Source organism: Trichogramma pretiosum, unplaced genomic scaffold, assembly GCF_000599845.2.
Source record: "Trichogramma pretiosum strain Unisexual culture from Peru unplaced genomic scaffold, Tpre_2.0 scaffold8, whole genome shotgun sequence".
In the NCBI taxonomy this organism is placed as follows: domain Eukaryota; kingdom Metazoa; phylum Arthropoda; class Insecta; order Hymenoptera; family Trichogrammatidae; genus Trichogramma; species Trichogramma pretiosum.
Genome location: NW_019641699.1, coordinates 2,043,806 through 2,062,121, shown reverse-complemented (window position 1 = coordinate 2,062,121; position 18,316 = coordinate 2,043,806). Strand labels below are relative to the sequence as shown.

Here is an 18,316-nt window from a genome sequence, read left to right as displayed (position 1 = left end):
TTTGAGTTTGTTGTACCTATTACAATGGATTAAAAATTATCCTTAAAAATGACATTTTTATTTAATAATCTGAGTTACGTTGCACCTGTGCGAACCTGAGACGGTGCAGATTACAATAGCAGCGATAATTACAAAACTTAGTTCGTTGCTTCTCAGCTTGCATACGCCCATCTGCTCGCACCGGGTGCCTTCGCTCATATTCACCTGACTATTTGTCATTCTTACCTACATTTTAGAATATCCGGTTTCAAACAATACATGCTGCAGAAATTGTCTTTTAAAGGAATTACAGTGATTGTGCCTGACTATATGTTTGTTCACGGTGAAATGATCAAATAAAATATTTTCTCAATAATATCGTTTCTTAAAAATATAAACAACACAAATCAAATGAATGGCCATGCTATTGAACAATTCGTTGTAGACAGTATGCTTTGCAGTATTTTCTTAATCATCATTTAGGGTATCGGTTAAAATAATAAAGGAATTTACACGTAAACGCATATTAGTTTCTCGTTAGTTTTATGAAAGTCCATGAATGAAATGAATTAAACTTTTTTCTTGTGTTCATGTTTCTACTTTTATTGTTACATTGTAAATCGTTACATTTTTTATCAAATAAACATTTCATATAAATCGTACCATATAAATAATTACTTTAAATGTTATTCAATAATAAACATAAGCCAATTATATAAATACCATTATTATGTAAAGAAGAGTCTTAAAGCTTTGCTTTGAAACCCGTAAATATTTCATATATTTCAAGGGTACCATTTTATAAGATTATACCTATGGGATTTCATTAGTTTATACCGTATAGTTAGCTTAAATATTGTATGTATAATAACTTTTTGCTATGGATAAGGTCTATCTCGGTTATTTTCGGGACGTATCGGTTGCAGCACAAGGTGTGTTCTCATGCCCTCTAAATAAAACAAGATACGAGTTTTCTTATGACAAACAATGCAAGCCTCCATTTCAATCGAATACCAGTAAAACTTATAACTGTTTTCTTTGAAAATGTTGCTGTGTAATGATAAATAATTCTTGCTTCACTTAGTGCTTCATTTCTTTTACTATACTTGAAGCAAATAAGGTGAATCCCAGTTTTTCAAACGAAATAAGCCGCGAGTTGGGCCATCTTATCTTTAGGTGGTCTTGGTTTACCGCGACTGCGACCTTTGCCATGACCACGACCTCGTGTTGCTACAGGTTTAGAAGCTACGGCTCTATGTTTCTCTACTAGAGCAGTAAAGGCTGGGGTGCAAAATACGCAGCCTGTCATTTCTGTCTCCTCATTCGGAAGTTTGCTTTTGTCCTGTTGAATTGAAAAATAAAAAATCAATAAACTTTTCGCACTTTTGTCTTTCTCTCTATTTTCTTTTTGAATTAGTACTTGCCTGCTTGTATTCAACTGCAACAAGTTGAGCTCCGCAGTCGCAAACTTCATCAGCTTCAACGTTCACCTTGTGGGCACCTTCAAACAGATGGATTATAACATCGCAACGATTGCAGACCAGCTTCCATTTGGGCGCAGCCGAGGGGTCCAATACGAGGATGCCGCTTTCGCACTCGAGACAGCTCGACAGACCATTAGAATTAAGTCCGTGTGGACAGGTCGGATGCGTACAAGCGTTGCATCCACTCAGACCCTTTTTCATGTCTCTGAAGGGAGGATTATTGAAGCAGTAAGGACAGAAGATATAACTTTTGCCTCGAGAGCCTGTCGAGTAGGAAAGCAATTCAAAGTCGTCGAGTGGACATTTGAGTTCTTTGTAAATTCTGATGTTGCCATTCTGAGGCAAATTGTAAGTCTCGTTGCAGTGAGCACAGTGCAGACGGGACGGCTTCGATTGAATGTATTTCATGTAACGGCGGCATTTTCCACACCTGTGAAAGGTTCAATTGAACAATCAATACAAAACTGTAATTTACCTTTACCTCTTTCTAAAATCCGTGAAACATACCTCGAGTGCGATTTTCCAGACGCCGAAAGAGGCGAGAAGGACACTTCGAACAGCTGATCCATAGCGTCGATACTTTGCACGAAGTAATGAAACTTTTGCTTGAATATCTCCACGGTATGTAATAGCACATCGTGAAAGTCCGCTCGACCAAGAGCGATAAGATTGAGTTGCTCCTCGACAGCCGAGCGCATGGTAGGTAATACGAGCTCTGGGTCAATTTTTTGATAACCGTGAACTAAAACGATGCCTAGTGAAGTTGGTACGAGTTTGCGTCCCGAAGCAACTGCCACATAATTCCTGATGCAAATATTATTTATGTGCACTGGAATCGAAGCATCTGTACCGATACCGTGTTTTTCCATAAGCGTGATGAGCTCCGATTCTGTGAGATAGTCTGGCGGTTGAGTAAACAGCTCCAAAAGCTTGGCCTGAAAATCCAATAATCTTTGCATTGCAGAAATTTATCATCTCAAGTACAGCTATTTTCAAGTAATACATACATCAACGATTTTGACTTTGTCACCTATCGAAAATCTTGGGAATGACTCGTTGCTGCTCAGAGCTTGCCATGTGAGTAAACTCGTATAACCGGGATCGATGAGCGAATTGCCCGTAATTGAAAATGTTTCCGTACCAACTTCGAGTTTGGCTGTTGTGCTGAGATATTTACAATCTCTAGCAAGCTGTGGAAATTCACCATACACATATCATCAAATGGTTGAAATTTCTTTACAATTTACTTACAGTTGCTATAAAATGTCTCGTAATATAATCGTAGAGTCTCCAAGAATCGCCATCGAGTTCATTTCTACTAGCCGATTTCATTGGCGTTATAGGAGGATGATCACCGGCATCGTGACCTTTCTTTGGCCTATTAATTCCCGCATTGAGAATTTGTCGCACTTCATCGCCCCAATCAGGGCTGTTCTGCTGTTGCTTTAGAGTCGATGTTAATTCAAAATTTTCAGGATAAGACGTCGTCTCAGTACGTGGATAACTGATGTATCCCTGTGTATAAAGACGCTCGGCTATTTGCATGGCGTGATGTGGACCCATACCAAGACCTGAACTAGCGACTCGCATCAGCTCAACTGTGTTAAGGGCTATGGGTCTGGCTTTTGATTTTTCTGTACTCTGAATACTTTTTACACTGCAAAAATATTATTACTTTCAGCTCGTATGAATTTAAAAGAAAATTAAATAATCTCAAACTTTAAACTTACACAGCATATTCGTGTTCTTTTACATGACTGAGAAATATATTAGCTACTTCTTTATCAAAAGATCGAACTCTACTCCAGCTCAAGACCACATCCTGACCATCTGGTGATTTAACTGTCAACTAAAGATAATTTTGTACGTTAAGGTTTTTGTCAGTTGTATGAACCAATACCATTAATTTTATTATTAACCTGAAGGACCCAATATGGATCTGGTTTGAAAGTTTGTATTTCATCATGCCGTTGAACACAAAATCCTAATGTAGGAGTTTGACATGGACCATATGAAATTAATGATGCATCTAAATCACCATATTTTCCCTACGAATAAACAAACATAAATAATAAAGTAAATACAAATACTTTTTGTTTATCATGCATAATAATCTTACTTGAAAAAATTTTGTTTGAAATCTTGTAAAGGCACAGCCTATTCGCAAATCTAGTTCTTGTCGAGCATCAACACTTCTTGCTTCATTTTCATTTGGCTTTGCAAGATTTGCTAAAGCTGATTTTATATCTTTATCAGTAATAGCAGAAAATTTAGCTCTCCAAATATCCTGAAATAAACAATTTCATGTAGTTCAGTTAATCACTCGCAAAATAAAATAAAGATAATTTACATTTGGATTCAACCTCCTTGAAGAACCTTGCTGAACTGCTTGAATTACTTCAAAACAAATATTTTCACCTTCTTTATCACAATCAAGCCATAGAACTAAATAATCGCAGTAACCCCCTTCTTTTCCTAGAAAATAAGGAATTTTCAATTTTGGTACAGCCTCTTTTTTTTCAGTTGGGCAATTGAAAAGCTCAGCCTGAAAAATAAAAAAATATTTTTATACCTGTTTCTCTGATGTGAATTCATACATGTTCAAACTTACAGGATCAACTTTATCCCAATTATTATATTTTCCTATGAAATCTAAACTCATGACATGTCCACATACAGAAGTCATTTTAAAATTAACAGTCTCATTTCGGAATTGGCCAACCCATTCATGAACCGAACATGAGCCATTGGAACCTAATACAAATGCAAAAAACATTGTTAAACAATAAAAATACACAAAAATAAACAAACCATTTTGAAATCTTGAAATTAAAATGTCTAAAATTTTATGGATTTATTACACAAATAATTATTCATCCAGACTCAAAGTTTGAGACGTATTTTTGAGCCGTGAGCATTAATTAAAAGCTCATATTATGAGAACGGGAAACTATTTGTTATTCAAAAAGCAGAAAACACTCGGTTTCTTAACCTACCTTTCCGTGTAGTACATCTACCATTGCTTAATATACTAGCTAAAGATGCAGCCAGAGATGGCTTTTCAGCCACCATAAAAGCAGTCTTCATCTCGAATAAATATAAGATATAAAACAAAATGATCTATTAAAAAATTAGTCCCATAAATTCTGATAGATCCATCGCCTGTCAAAATGAGTTATTTTCGTTTACAAAAAAAATTGCTACTGTGGCTCCTCCATCGCGTATATATCTACACCGCAGTCCGCAGCAGGCAGCTTTTTTGAGTTAGATACGGGATTGGTAAGTAAGTAAGCTTTTAACGAATTTGAATCACCGCGGTAAAATGAAAGATTGAAATGAAATAAAAATGCATGAGTTTTCTTAAAACTATATTATGTTTAATCAAATTATTTATTTTTACAGCCTTAATAAAGTATGGTCACACAATGTTCAATTCAAACAAATCATATTAGGGAATAAATATAAAATATGTATATTTTCTTATAAATTAATTATGAATATCACTCATTGATCGAAGTCATTGTGTCTGACTTTGAACACTTGATCTAGTGGCGCGTATTGTGCATATTGATTTGATACATAAACATCATCAACTTGTAGATCGCATCTCAGAATCACAACTCCAGATGGATTAACTTTGACCTTAATCTTAGTTTGTGGTGTAAGAACCCCGTAGTCTACATCCTCGTACAGATCCTGTGAAAAAAAAATTATTCATTGTAGCAAATGAAGAAAGAACATAAGTTTGTTTTCATAGTTTCCATAGTGTTTTCTATTACCTCTACTCTGTATCCACCAGGGTACTGCAGACCAAGTTCTTTCAGAGTAACAGATACATCAGATGGGGTTCCATCTGTTCTTCTATTGAGAAATGCAATAGCATACGAATAATAGTTTTGGTAAACAGGTGTTATGGGTCTGGCCCAAATTTCAATGCCCTTGTGCTGTAAAAAAAATTTGTAATTGATTTTAATCATTTTTTTTTAAATATAAGGGAACATAATAATCAAAGATTGTCTTCATACCTTGTAAATTCGTCGACCTTGAATGCCAAGAGGATCCTGGTCTACGTCAATAATTTTCTTATTTTGTAAAATAGCTTTGTACTCTGGTCTTATAGTTCTAAGGTCCACAGACATGAGAAGAGGAGCAGCTAAAATAGCCCATAGAGCCATTTGAGTTTTACTTTGCTCATAACTCAAACCAAAATTGCCAATAATCAACATGTCTGGGTCATTCCAGTGTCCTGGTCCTGCATTTGGCACTATTGAGTCTTGATTATTCCCATAGTAATCAATGATACTTTCCAAACTGCTCCAAGAATCTTGAATATCATCAAAATTTCTCCATAAGTTACAGTGATTGATAATTGAAGTGAAATTGGGCTGAAAAATAATTGTTATAAGCAATAAGATATCAATCACAAAACTAATGTCATCAGCTCTCAATATATTATAAATAATTTGGAAATTCTTAACGAAAACTTATTTCCGATTTTTCCCAAGAATTTTTGAAGTTATAATAATTATCGTAAGTATGCGTATATATAAGCCAACAAGCTAATAATCATAGATTATAATTTTTTGAAATAATTTAGATTATCAATACTTTCTAACTTTCGTTTTAATACACGCCTGTACATTTTTAAAAAAAACTAGATTATTAATATTGCCACACGTATTTACCTGCATGCCAGCGTATATTTGATAAACTGGCCAGCTGCATGAATAAATCATTGGTCTCCCAGTTTGATTTAAATGAAAACCAAATTCAGGATAGCCTGTAAAAATAAATAAAATTTTTAACTTTTGGAATGTTTTATTAAATTAATCACCGTTAAAATGTATTATTATCCAGTACAGGTATTTTCATTACCTTGATCCATTTCACTGGGGTGTGCATAACAACCATCAAGTTTCACGTAATCTACATCCCAAGATGCAAAGAGAGCAGCATCGTTTTCTAAATATCCCAAGACACCAGGATATCCTGCACAAGTATAGTTACCAAAATCTTCGTATATACCAAACTTGAGTCCTTTAGAATGAACCTGTAAAACGATTAATAAAAGATTGTCTATTATTGATAATCACACCAGTAAAATAGTAATTTTATAGGATTTTTTCCTACATGCAAAAAGTTTATGTGAAGCTATACGAAATATATCGAATATTTTCGAACCAAGTGTAATCATGTAATAAGCAAATTAAAAAACAAAAAATGTTGGTAAAATTTCAAAATTCTAATCCAGTATTATGATAAACTTACATAATTTGCTAAGCTCTTCATTCCATAGGGAAACCGCTGTCGATCGGCTACAAGTTGTCCACGGTAATCGCGCTCCTTTTCTAACCAGCAGTCATCAATATTTATGTATTCATATCCTACTGCTGCATATCCCTCAGACACAACAATATCTGCCATTGTCCGGAATAGACGATCGCTAAAAATTTGAGAAAAAAATGACGTTTTTGGTGTGTTCCTTTTTTTTCCCTTAAAGTGTATTAAGAATTATAAGTTTAGAAAATCAAATGATTTAAAGCTTGTATAAGTATGATAATTTCGATTTTTTTTTAATTAAAAAAATTTCAATCAATTAAAGTGTAAATAGACCTTGGCTTAAAATTTATTCCAACTTCTAACAAGCTCTAATTTCAGATGAATTAAATTATCTCATGAACATATTGACCTATACTAAAATTTATGTAAGAATCACGAGCAGAGATTTCTATACATCAGTGTTTTTCTCACTTACAGTGCTTTTTAACGCATCTTGAGAATACATCAGTTTTGTAGCAAATTTAAAAGATTATTAATGTCATTATTATCTTGGTAAATACAATTATATGGGAGAGAAAATAGTATTTTTACAATCTATGTATTATATTCACATGATAATCTTAAGACCATAGTTTATTTTTCGATTTATTACAAAATATTAAATAATAAATTTTGAAAAGTGTGAAATTTCATTGCTTTTCTATTGCGAATCTACATTTCAAATTTAAAAAAACAACATTAAAAAGATAATTTTTCATAAAAATTATTAAATAAAAATTCTAGTGTTACTTGATTATTGATTTTTCGTTCAAGCTTTAATTATAATCAAGTGTTAAGAACATTATTTAAGTTTAACATAGTAAATAAGAAAGATAGTTTAGATCTATTCAAGTACAATTGAAAAAAGGACTTGAAAATAATTTGAAAAAAAAGAGAGAGTTATTTCTTGATACTATTGTTTCTGTATACTCATTACTAATTTTGCTTTACCATTGATCACTGAATAGCTCTTGGAGAAAAAACTTTCCTATCTGATAATTGATTCATTGGCTTTAGAAATAATTTCTTTGTTTTGCTGTTCCACTAGACATGAATGACTAGTGAATCAATAGTGACAATGTATAGTTGAAAAAGAAAAGTATGACATTTTTTTTAAGATACACTATTTGTACACAGTACAATACACTATACTCATTGCAAAATGTCACCATGGTCTTGATCATTAGTCTTTTACATAAGCTTAGTAGATATATACTATAATTATTATAATTATAACCGATATCAGTCTCAGGAAGCAAAGAGGAAAATTATAGTCTGTGAATTGTAAATCATTTTTCAAAAGACATTGCTATTTCATGACATTATAAGTTAGTACTTTAGATAAGTAAGAAAGCTTAGTAATAAGTTATAACACTTTTACTCTCTTAGACTTTCAATCTATGGTCATATGAACCATGCAGTAGCACAAAAGTTACAAAAGCATTTAACATTTTATTGAAAGCTGGTACCTGTAGAAGTTTATAATTCTTTTGTAAAAAATTAAAAGTTAAATAAATGTAAAAAAAAGGAAAAGGTAATTCATGTAGAAGCCATAAATGATGATATTCTATTAAGCTCACAATCTGCTACAAGTCTAGTTAGTTAGTTGTCTGTGATCGGTCAACATAACTCCTTTCGAGTTAAGCTGGCTGTTTGCATAATATGTGCATGCACATGTGGTCAATCCACAAAAAGACTTCCTTGAAGGCTATATGTAATTGAAAAACAAGATTGTCAACATACCTGATGCAGTTGTCAGGATCGTTTTTGCAGTCTGTATTACATCTGAACCTTTCCCAGGCCAACCAACCCATCGGAGGTGTTCTGGCCAAACCATTTTCTAAAGCACTTGTAGAAGCAAGAAGCAACAATGCAAGGAACAACAAATTCGTGATGCTGCCCATGTTGAGTGAGCTCGATCGTCGTCCAGTCGGTTAAAAATTCTGAATTACGAAAAGTTGACTGTATCATATACTTTGGTAAGATAAACTTTTATAAAATCACTGGACGAACTGAGTTATTTGTCTGCATGGACGAGCAATAATAATGAAAACGGACGCTTGGCGATAACGATCTTGAACGCGGCTCAGAGCAGCATCAATTTGACGTTGTCGATAATATAAATATCATATGGACGCGCGCGAAGAGAAAAAAAATAATTAAATAAGAAGCGAGATAAATCGTTGACAGGAGTTATTGGTCGGAGCAGAAGCTGAAGCTAGCGCGGAACAGCCGCGCACGCACTAAGAACGAGATACCGGCTCGCCGAGGTTTTTATTCATTTAAGGCAGCAGCTCCGGTAAGAGCACGAGCAGCAGAGGCAGAAAAAGTCGCAGCCGCATCGTCATCATCCTCGGTACACGAGTAATCGTAGTAGTAGCACTGATGCTCGCCACTCGTCGTAATAATCGTCATCATCGCCGACGTAAATTTCAGCAGCAAAAGTGCACGAAGCAGCGGCACATTTCTGTAGGCAGCTCTTTTGGTCTCTCTCTCTCTTTTCTGCTTATTCGTGCTATACGTCAATGTGTAGGATGTGTAGGAGCCGTGTGCTATGCGTTGTCTGCGCGGTGGACTGCGTGAATTCGAATTGGTGGCGAGTCTCGCCGCACGATTCGCGCACAAACAAGTAAGAGCCGTCGAAAGGAAAGGTCGTCGACTCTCGCGCGAGCTTCGATTCACGCACTGCTAGGGAACTTGGCACTTTGTTTATGTTTCTGCATAGACGCACATGTGCGATCGAGCAGCCGTTCAAAACACGACTGAGTATCGCCGAGAGCGGCGAGCTCGGGCTTAGCTCCTCGACTCGCTGCAGCGCCAAGTTTACTTTCACCCAATGCCCCATTTCATTTTTACTCCCGAGCTCTCGGTTGCTATTACTTACTATATATGCTATATAGTCGCACTCGAGGCACAGCAGCATGGAGCCGCCTGAGAGAGCCCAGAGCGAGAAAGATAATTATGTATACAGATATAGTCGAAGGCAGGCAATACCTTACTACTACCTTTATTACGGAGGGAGTGTATCCGTGACTATATACACAAGTTTGCCAGCAGTTGAAAATCCTTTGTGTAAGATAGACTCGCGCGCGATGTGATCACCGTTTTCCCATGGATCCCGCTCCCTTTTCCCCCCCTCTCCCTCTCTCTCTCTTTCTCTCTCTGCCCGTCGCTCATAATGCGCAGTGCCTGCTGCATTCGATCCCATAAGGTACTCTGCATTCAATCGTTTCAGGATAAAATACGTTCGCGCAACCCATGTGTATGCACGTGTAGCGCTGTATACACACCCCCGCGCGCGCGAGCAAATAAGACTGATGTGGAAATTGTGTTGCCAACGTGTCTTCTGTATATGTACTCGACTCTACTCTGCTCTGTGGAAGCGATTATTTGCATCGAGAGCGAGAGTTGAAGTGGAGTAGGTAACAGGTTGAGTCAAGTCTGCAGTTTGCTCTCTCTCTCTCTGTCTTAGCCGGCTCGGTACACGCCTCCCATAAAAAATCGCGCAATTCATATAGATGCCCGAGTCACGATACTTTTTTTCCACATTTTTTGCCCGATTTCAAGCCCGACTCATGACTCGATCGAGAATGGAGCAATTGTTGTTTTCATTCGCGCTTCGTAATGCACCGTGTATGCCTGCTCGAGATTTATTATCCCAATTACTTTTCGCCTAAGCACGGAACTCGCTCGTTGCTCGTCGTCGTTTTGGCCATAGCCGATCTCGCGCGGACCGATCGCAACGCTCGGTTAATTTATCGCGCCGCATAATGACGTCGAATTATTAGAGGCCTCGGACACGTTGCGACATTCGCACGATTGGACAATTTTACGATTCACCGAAACAATTTCTCTGCGGTAACAACAAAATTATTTACTATAATTAACGAGACAATGTCGCCTAGTGCTGTGCGAGCCTCGTATTAATTTCCTGCAGCCCTTCGAGCGAGCGCCTCGCAAGGTCGCTCGATCATTTCCCAACAATTATTGACGTTACCGGGAATTGAAAATACTCGAGACTCTTGACATCGCAGAGGCGAAGAATCAATATTTTCTTTCAGCTTTTCTTGCCTCTCCGAGTGACTTCGAAGATAAGCGGAATTGAATTAAAAATTATAATTTTACCGATTATCTTGCTAGATCGAAGCAATGCCGTATCCGTTTCTGGAATATATCAATACATATTCATATTACGTGCGCGTATTCGAAATTGCGGATCGATTTTTTTTCTCTAATATCTTCGCAATCGTTTCGTAACATCGACGCGATTTCAATGCGAGCTGAAAAAATAATCGATCTACGTTAGATCGCTACATACATAAGTACATATCCACGGTGTAAATTTGAGGATAAAAAGTGAAGTTGGTTTTTTTCATGCCAACGATCGGATGGTTACATGAGTTTCCAAATGAGCACACTACACGTATGTGGTTGTATACACGATTTCTCGCCGTGGTGCATTAGCGATACGCTCGAATGCCGAAAGAAACCGAGAGCGGCCGACGCCACTCCACTTGCCTTCGTACGTGTGCACAGATACGTAGCCAGAGATCGGCGTTAAAGATCGGTAATAATATACATATCACGCTTTGGTCGTTAAGAGTTGCAGTAAATTATTAAGCGCAACTTTTACCGCCAAAACAATCATTATGATGATGATGATAATAATAATAAGGTATGTGCGCAAATTCGATTTAAATCTGTCACTCGGAGCAAGAGACAGGCCGCGGCAATATCGCGCGCATATAATAACGCGCGTGAACAATTACAAAGGGGTCAAGGACTCGTTGGCTGCGCATGTGTAATGAGCTCGCGACGACGATTCTTCTTTGCAACTGCATATATAACTTTGAATTTTGTTGCTCTCAGTCTCATTAGATTAACCGTCGAAAAAGTGAATGTCTCTCTCTCGCTCTGTTGCTTTGTCTCTCTCACGTGCGCTCCAACTAGTCACGCGTCTGTTGCACTCGGCAGAGTTATATTAACTATATCCTCACGTACGACGTATCACAGCGATAAATGGCTTGGCTATACTTTTTTTTAATATATTCTTTCTCCTCTATCTGCATTTATCGTCGGAAAATTTTTCCGTGCCAGCCAATATACCTCGACAGATTTGTGTACAGTGAAAGTTTTCTAAACTAGAAGAAAAAAAAAAAAAAAAAAGAAGAAAATGTGTAAACGTTCATTCGCATAACGCGCCGTAGACGCGTAAACGAGCGTTAATATACACGTGCACGATATCTCGGAGATGCAAGTCGATAAAAAAAAAAGTATACATTCGCGAGATGAACGATAGGAGCGATAGTGAATGGAGCACTGAGTCGTGTACACGTAAACTGCGGCGACGTATTTCGTTTCAAAGGCAACGATGATGTTTTCGCGTCGCGACGATGCCTACATTATAATACAACAGGGTAATGTTTGTACATGATGCAGCATTTAAAAAAGGCTAATACATTTCGTGGGAAAAATAATTGCTCAGTTTTTTTTCGTTACCCATACCGTTCCTTAACTTGACTTTTTTCCTGTACAACGAATATTGCTTTACATAACGATTTTTCCATTGGGCTATTACAAAGTCTCGCGATCGTGACGCTGGGGCTTGGGAGGCGCGCGCGCCCGACCGATGACACAACGAAAGTATATCGCCGTGAAATTACATTTGACTCGTGCAACGAGCTATTTTCGATAATCGAAAGACTTCAAAGACCGAAGAAAGCGTCCGGATTCGATTTAATTGTCAAACTCTTTAGCTAGCTTATCGTGGCTCGATATAATTGAAAGAAAAAAATCGAGCGTATGTTCGTGAGTGCAATGCAATATGAAATAGCAACAATAGCTTAGCGCAGCGATATATATTTCTTTCTCCGCTGGTATAATGTTTATGCATGGCCTGCTTCTCGAGAGCCACGAGTGGCGGAGTTCTGATTTTTGCACGCCGCTAAAAGTTAGAAAGTGAAAACACGCGCGGCAGGTACGTTACACATGGAAGCAGCAGTAGCAGTGCTCCAGCAGTTGGGTGTAAAAATACTCCTGCCACACTGCAGCGGTGCAGTGAACGCATGTGTATTATACCGCGAATATGGATATATTGCAAAGACTCGCTGCCGCTGAAAGCTTGGTTGGATAATATATTTGTGCGCTACGTGCGTGCGTATATAGTTGCCGTAGTACATTATGCACGTCGAGAACGGATGATACGATTCGTCTAATGTATCGCATAAATCCACGCCACGAGCTCGGCTACAAGTAGTCATTCAGGGACTCTTTGTTACAAAGCTCAGCTGTCGAATCGCAATCGCGAGAGCTATTGAATTATGAAATACATTTTTGTAAACGCCTATACAATGCATTGACCTGCCTCTAGACTCGAAACAATAAAACCTGTTTTTCTTTTCTTCAATAAGCGAGAGTGAAAATATGAATTGACGCGCGTGCCGTGGATAGTTGACTGGGCGAACGAAGCAAGGGAAGTTATTAGCCTCCGAAATATATCTGTTTTGGGTATTTTGTGTAAATGCCGTGCTGCGGCTCACGTCGTCGAATCAGCCGATCATTCAATGGAGCTGCAAGTCTAAATGCAACGGAGAAAATTGTACAAATCGTTCACAAATTGTTGCTATCGAGAAAAATTTCCGTGCAGGAGACAAAGCTAGCAAATGTAAACATACTTTTGCAGGCTTTTGGACGATGCTCAGAAAAATAATTGGCTTCACTCGAAGCCTACAAAACAGAGAGCGAGACAATTTAATTACTTCATTGGAGCTAGACGCGATGATGATATATGCTCAGTTTAAAAACTTAATACAAAATAACTCCGATAGCATCAAAACGCGATGAATAAAAATTGAAAAAAACTGCATCAAGCAAAATGTTTCGCTAAGTTCATGAAATGTATAATTATACAAGTTGAGCATTATGCTCGATTTATTTTATTTTGGCCTTTTTTCAACGGTTTTTTCAAGTTTTTCGATACTCCAAATCTTATGAAGAAATTAGAAAAAATTGTTCTCGGTCATTAAATTGAACGGAAAAACAGGCATATGTAGCATCAAGTTGTGCGACTTTGAAAAGTTGTAAGCTCGTAGCTCAGTTAGTGCAGCTGGCCCAATGAAAGAAACACTTTCATTTTCATTTTCCTCTAAATGCAATAGAGCAGGCGTGCGCAGCAAACTGTTATTCTATGCTGTGCTGTCTATGTGTGTGTAGGTGTATCGTGACGCGACGCGAGTGTTTAAAAGAGAGTCCTCCTGCTGCAGCACGTTAGGAACGTTCATTGCACCTTGGAACGTATTACCGTAGCTACGGAGCACGGAGAACCTGTTGGTCTGTGTGTTTATGCTCGTAGGTGTTGGAAAATTGCTATTCATATGCGATTTACTGTATCTCGTGTGTATATATATATACAAAATATAACGTGTCCGATCGAAAGTTGCCCATGACGAACGCCATGATACACACATATAGCTCTATTCGTGGCGGGCAAAAAGAAAGTAAATCTATAGATGTAGAGAAAATAATACACTTGTGCGCCACGATGATATTTATAAAAGTACACAAACCACCCATAGCGTAGCACATTGTGTATCCGTAAGTTTAATTGAATTAACGAAATGTTATAGTTAGGCTTACGTTTTTTATGTTTATCGCTGGACTTCCTTATTCGCAATCCGACGCACAAGAGGCCCGACGACTGACACAAGCGCCTTCGGCGTTACGCTACTTATATAAATTGTCCAATGTCTTATAGCTGAGGCTTATAGCTGGCCGATCGCACTATCTCCTCCGGCTCACGTATCGTACGTTGCCTCGCGATATTTGCAATTAATTCTATATATATTGACAAAGGGTCGCGACTGACAAAACCAAGGGAGACTCGATGAAACGCAAACTTTTGCTTCTCTCTTATCGCGCGGCCTAGGCAAAAGCGCCGCAACTTTTTCTCTCTTTATATGAAACTCAACAGAATCAATTTATCGCATCGATATAATTATCGTGAAACATCGTATTTTCTTCTTATTTGTCAGTTCAATCGAATTGCGATTATGTCAAGCAAGGCTGACGACGCGATAAAATTCATTCCTTCTCTCCGTCCATTAAACATCAAAGTTTACATTATTCGCCAGCGTAAACAAAATCATAAATTGGCCTACGCGCCACAATTGCAACTCGACGATGTAGATGAAACACGCGATAATTGTATTCGCCTTGTCTTTTCCTCGACTTTTTTTCTCTCACCTTATTTCTCTCAAGATATTTCGTGCGCGCATTTTCACACTGTCGCACGAGATAAGAGTCTTGGAGTGCGGGAGCCGAAATTTTGCCGCGCGCTTTGTGTAATATGTAATGATACGCGAGAGGTTCGCATGGCGCGAAGGATGTCGAGAAATTCAGGCCAGCCGGGACTTTCTGTAAGGGAGATTGCTTATTTGCTCGCTCGCGCAAGGAGGCATTTTTTTCTTATTCATTCTATCCCAGGCCCACTTATTTCAAACGCACTTGCGTACTTGCGCCGACGATCGATGCATTCAACGCGCGCGTACACGATCGATGACGATTCATTTCTCTATGTATCGATCCTTTCGTGATCGTAGCGATATTTTGCAATTTCGCTTTTTAGCGCACTTACTGTAGTGCCTGAAATTTTTGAACGTGTATAGGTAAATAAGACCCCGATTGAATTTGGGCCAAATGCTGAAATATGTAATCTCTCTTGCAAAATCATCACTGCTCTTTCACATCTTTTCTTGGGTAAAATTGATTGCATTTGTTTTATAATCAATGGAACCGAGCACTAATTTATCCAAATTTATCATACCTTTTCATTAACGGGTCTGCTGCCTTTGAAAGCACTCGACAGAGCGATCAAAGACGCGGCTCGCCTTGTGTAAAGTATGCGCGCATACAAAAAAAGGCCTCTCTATGCATCGTCGCTTGAATAAATCTCGGCAAATAAATGTACTTGGATAGGCAGTGGCAATGACACCGCAAGTACGCTTGTGTGCGTGCACATTCGCGTCTGTATAAGAGCTCTTGGAAAATAATCCCAACTTCATGGCAGACTGACTCAAATGAGAAACGCTATGTGCACGACGTGTAGCGAAAGTGATGATCGTGTATATACTATATATTATGATACAGCTACTGTGGACGTCTATAGCATATATATACAAGTTACTTTATCGGCTGCTCGATCGTCTGAGTAATGCATACGTTTAGAAAAAAATCTACTCGCATATTGTGTGTGAAATTTGTTTTTCATCGCGTATTTCTCAAGCTCTACCGATGAATAAAGCAAGAAAAAAAATATTACACGCATCCATAATCGCATACATATTGACTTGGAAATCTCGAGTGCTCCAACCTAAGTCCGTAAATCATAATTATTACTTTGCCGCGATAAGTTTTTACTTGTAAATTATTATATTAACTTTTCATAATCTTCACGTTTCTTAATGCTAGATCTCTTCTAATTTAATTCACCTACGCGTTGAAGGAACTTTAAATTAAATTTTTACATACGCAGTTTGATTCAATGACTGCTATTAGATAATAATTAACGTATGCTCAATGTAAGTGTGATTCTATCGGCCCCCCTACGGTTCTAATTTCGATTTTAAAACATTTTTATGCACAAAAAATCCTATCCACCTTGATTTTGCACATGCGAGTTTATTCTTTGTACTTACAAAACAATTAGTGCGAAGCCCGTGAAAATTTTATGCGACGAAGAATTTTTTTTGCAGAGTCTAATTTATATTAATGATGCGAAGAATTATATTTGTCGAATAAACTCGACGAGTTAATTTAAATTGCGATGGAGAACCAGTGTTTTGTCACAATTCACATAAACGAAAATTCTATAGCACAATATTCATGAAAATGTATATGGGTCAAAATAATACTTTTTTACAAAACCGTGCGCACGTATGTCACCGATATTGACGCGCTTTTGGTATGTTATAGTACATGGTAAATAGGTCCCAAAAACAAAATTTTAGACCCCCTCCCCCCTCCTGCCCCCCACTTCCGGTATAAACGTCCATTTTCGATCTATATTTTTTCTGAGGACATGAAGCAATTAAAAAATCTGAAAAAATTCATAAAAATACTTTTCAACAATCCAAACAACCTTGAATTTTTTCAGATTTTTTGAGTGCTTCAGGCCTTCAGAAAAAATTATTGAAAATTTCAAAAATCGAGATACGGCGGTATGAGCCGATGTAGTACTCGGAAATTTTTTCAGTTATTTTTCGCATTAAAAAACATAACCTCAATTTTTTTCAGATTTTTTCAGATTACCTAACGCACCTTTTGAAGCCAAAAACCGATTTTTTTGACGAAAATAATTTTTTTAGGACAGTACGGAGCCTCGAAAAATCTGAAAAAAATTTTTTCTTGTTTTTTTCATCAAAATACGTAATCTCAAATTTTTTCAGATTTTTTAATTGAAGGCGATAGCTTCTAGGGCCGAAAAATGCTATTTTTAACAAAAAATGGTTCCTAGAACCCGATGGTTCCGGTGAAAAAATTTGAAAATATTTTTTTTGAATTCCTTGTCAAATTTTAATAAATTTTGACCGTTTCAAAAGTTCGATTGAAGCTTCCTAGCTCATTTTAGAGCATCAAACGAGTTTTATCATTCCTTAATGTCTTCAGAAACGTCTTCAGATATTTTGCACTAATCTTTGTCCTGCTCTAAAATGAGCTAGGAAGCTTCAATCGAACTTTTGAAACGGTCAAAATTTATTAAAATTTGACAAGGAATTCAAAAAAAATATTTTCAAATTTTTTCACCGGAACCATCGGGTTCTAGGAACCATTTTTTGTTAAAAATAGCATTTTTCGGCCCTAGAAGCTATCGCCTTCAATTAAAAAATCTGAAAAAATTTGAGATTACGTATTTTGATGAAAAAAACAAGAAAAAATTTTTTTCAGATTTTTCGAGGCTCCGTACTGTCCTAAAAAAATTATTTTCGTCAAAAAAATCGGTTTTTGGCTTCAAAAGGTGCGTTAGGTAATCTGAAAAAATCTGAAAAAAATTGAGGTTATGTTTTTTAATGCGAAAAATAACTGAAAAAATTTCCGAGTACTACATCGGCTCATACCGCCGTATCTCGATTTTTGAAATTTTCAATGATTTTATCTGAAGGCCTGAAGCACTCAAAAAATCTGAAAAAATTCAAGGTTGTTTGGATTGTGGAAAAGTATTTTTATGAATTTTTTCAGATTTTTTACTTGCTTCATGTCCTCAGAAAAAATATAGATCGAAAATGGACGTTTATACCGGAAGTGGGGGGTAGGAGGGGGGAGGGGGTCTAAAATTTTGTTTTTGGGACCTATTTACCATGTACTATAACATACCGAAAGCGCGTCAAGATCGGTGACATACGTGCGCACGGTTTTGTAAAAAAGTATTATTTTGACCCATATTCATGAGCATCATCACTATTGTTGCAAACACACGTATTTAATAATTAACTATAGATTTTTTCGTAACAATGCAATATTTTATGTTCACAATTTAATAT

The 18,316-nt window shown here is 37.1% G+C and overlaps 2 protein-coding genes across 3 annotated transcripts; both read right to left on the bottom strand.

The window, feature by feature from the left end:
- Nucleotides 1-1,029: 1,029 nt before the first annotated feature.
- Nucleotides 1,030-4,655, bottom strand: LOC106653054 (DNA topoisomerase 3-beta-1). The gene is made up of 11 exons (XM_014372285.2): nucleotides 4,460-4,655; nucleotides 4,075-4,217; nucleotides 3,814-4,008; nucleotides 3,583-3,750; nucleotides 3,383-3,511; nucleotides 3,194-3,312; nucleotides 2,715-3,120; nucleotides 2,471-2,653; nucleotides 1,971-2,398; nucleotides 1,404-1,893; nucleotides 1,030-1,321 (listed from the first exon to the last, which is right to left on the bottom strand). The coding sequence occupies exons 1-11, from the start codon at nucleotides 4,548-4,550 to the stop codon at nucleotides 1,115-1,117; spliced, it is 2,559 nt and encodes an 852-aa protein (XP_014227771.1). The 5' UTR covers nucleotides 4,551-4,655; the 3' UTR covers nucleotides 1,030-1,114.
- A 163-nt stretch (nucleotides 4,656-4,818) lies between these two features.
- On the bottom strand, nucleotides 4,819-14,433 carry LOC106653074 (alpha-N-acetylgalactosaminidase). 2 transcript variants are annotated; one of them, XM_023462511.1, is made up of 8 exons: nucleotides 14,418-14,433; nucleotides 8,526-8,725; nucleotides 6,732-6,906; nucleotides 6,339-6,513; nucleotides 6,149-6,243; nucleotides 5,489-5,848; nucleotides 5,243-5,407; nucleotides 4,819-5,159 (listed from the first exon to the last, which is right to left on the bottom strand). In XM_023462511.1, exons 2-8 carry the CDS (start codon nucleotides 8,684-8,686, stop codon nucleotides 4,968-4,970), a joined length of 1,323 nt encoding a protein of 440 aa, XP_023318279.1. In that variant the 5' UTR covers nucleotides 8,687-8,725; nucleotides 14,418-14,433; the 3' UTR covers nucleotides 4,819-4,967. The 2 variants fall into 2 exon arrangements, with proteins under 2 accessions (XP_023318279.1, XP_014227801.1); XM_014372315.2 differs by lacking the exon at nucleotides 14,418-14,433 and adding an exon at nucleotides 8,796-9,546.
- Nucleotides 14,434-18,316: the final 3,883 nt, after the last annotated feature.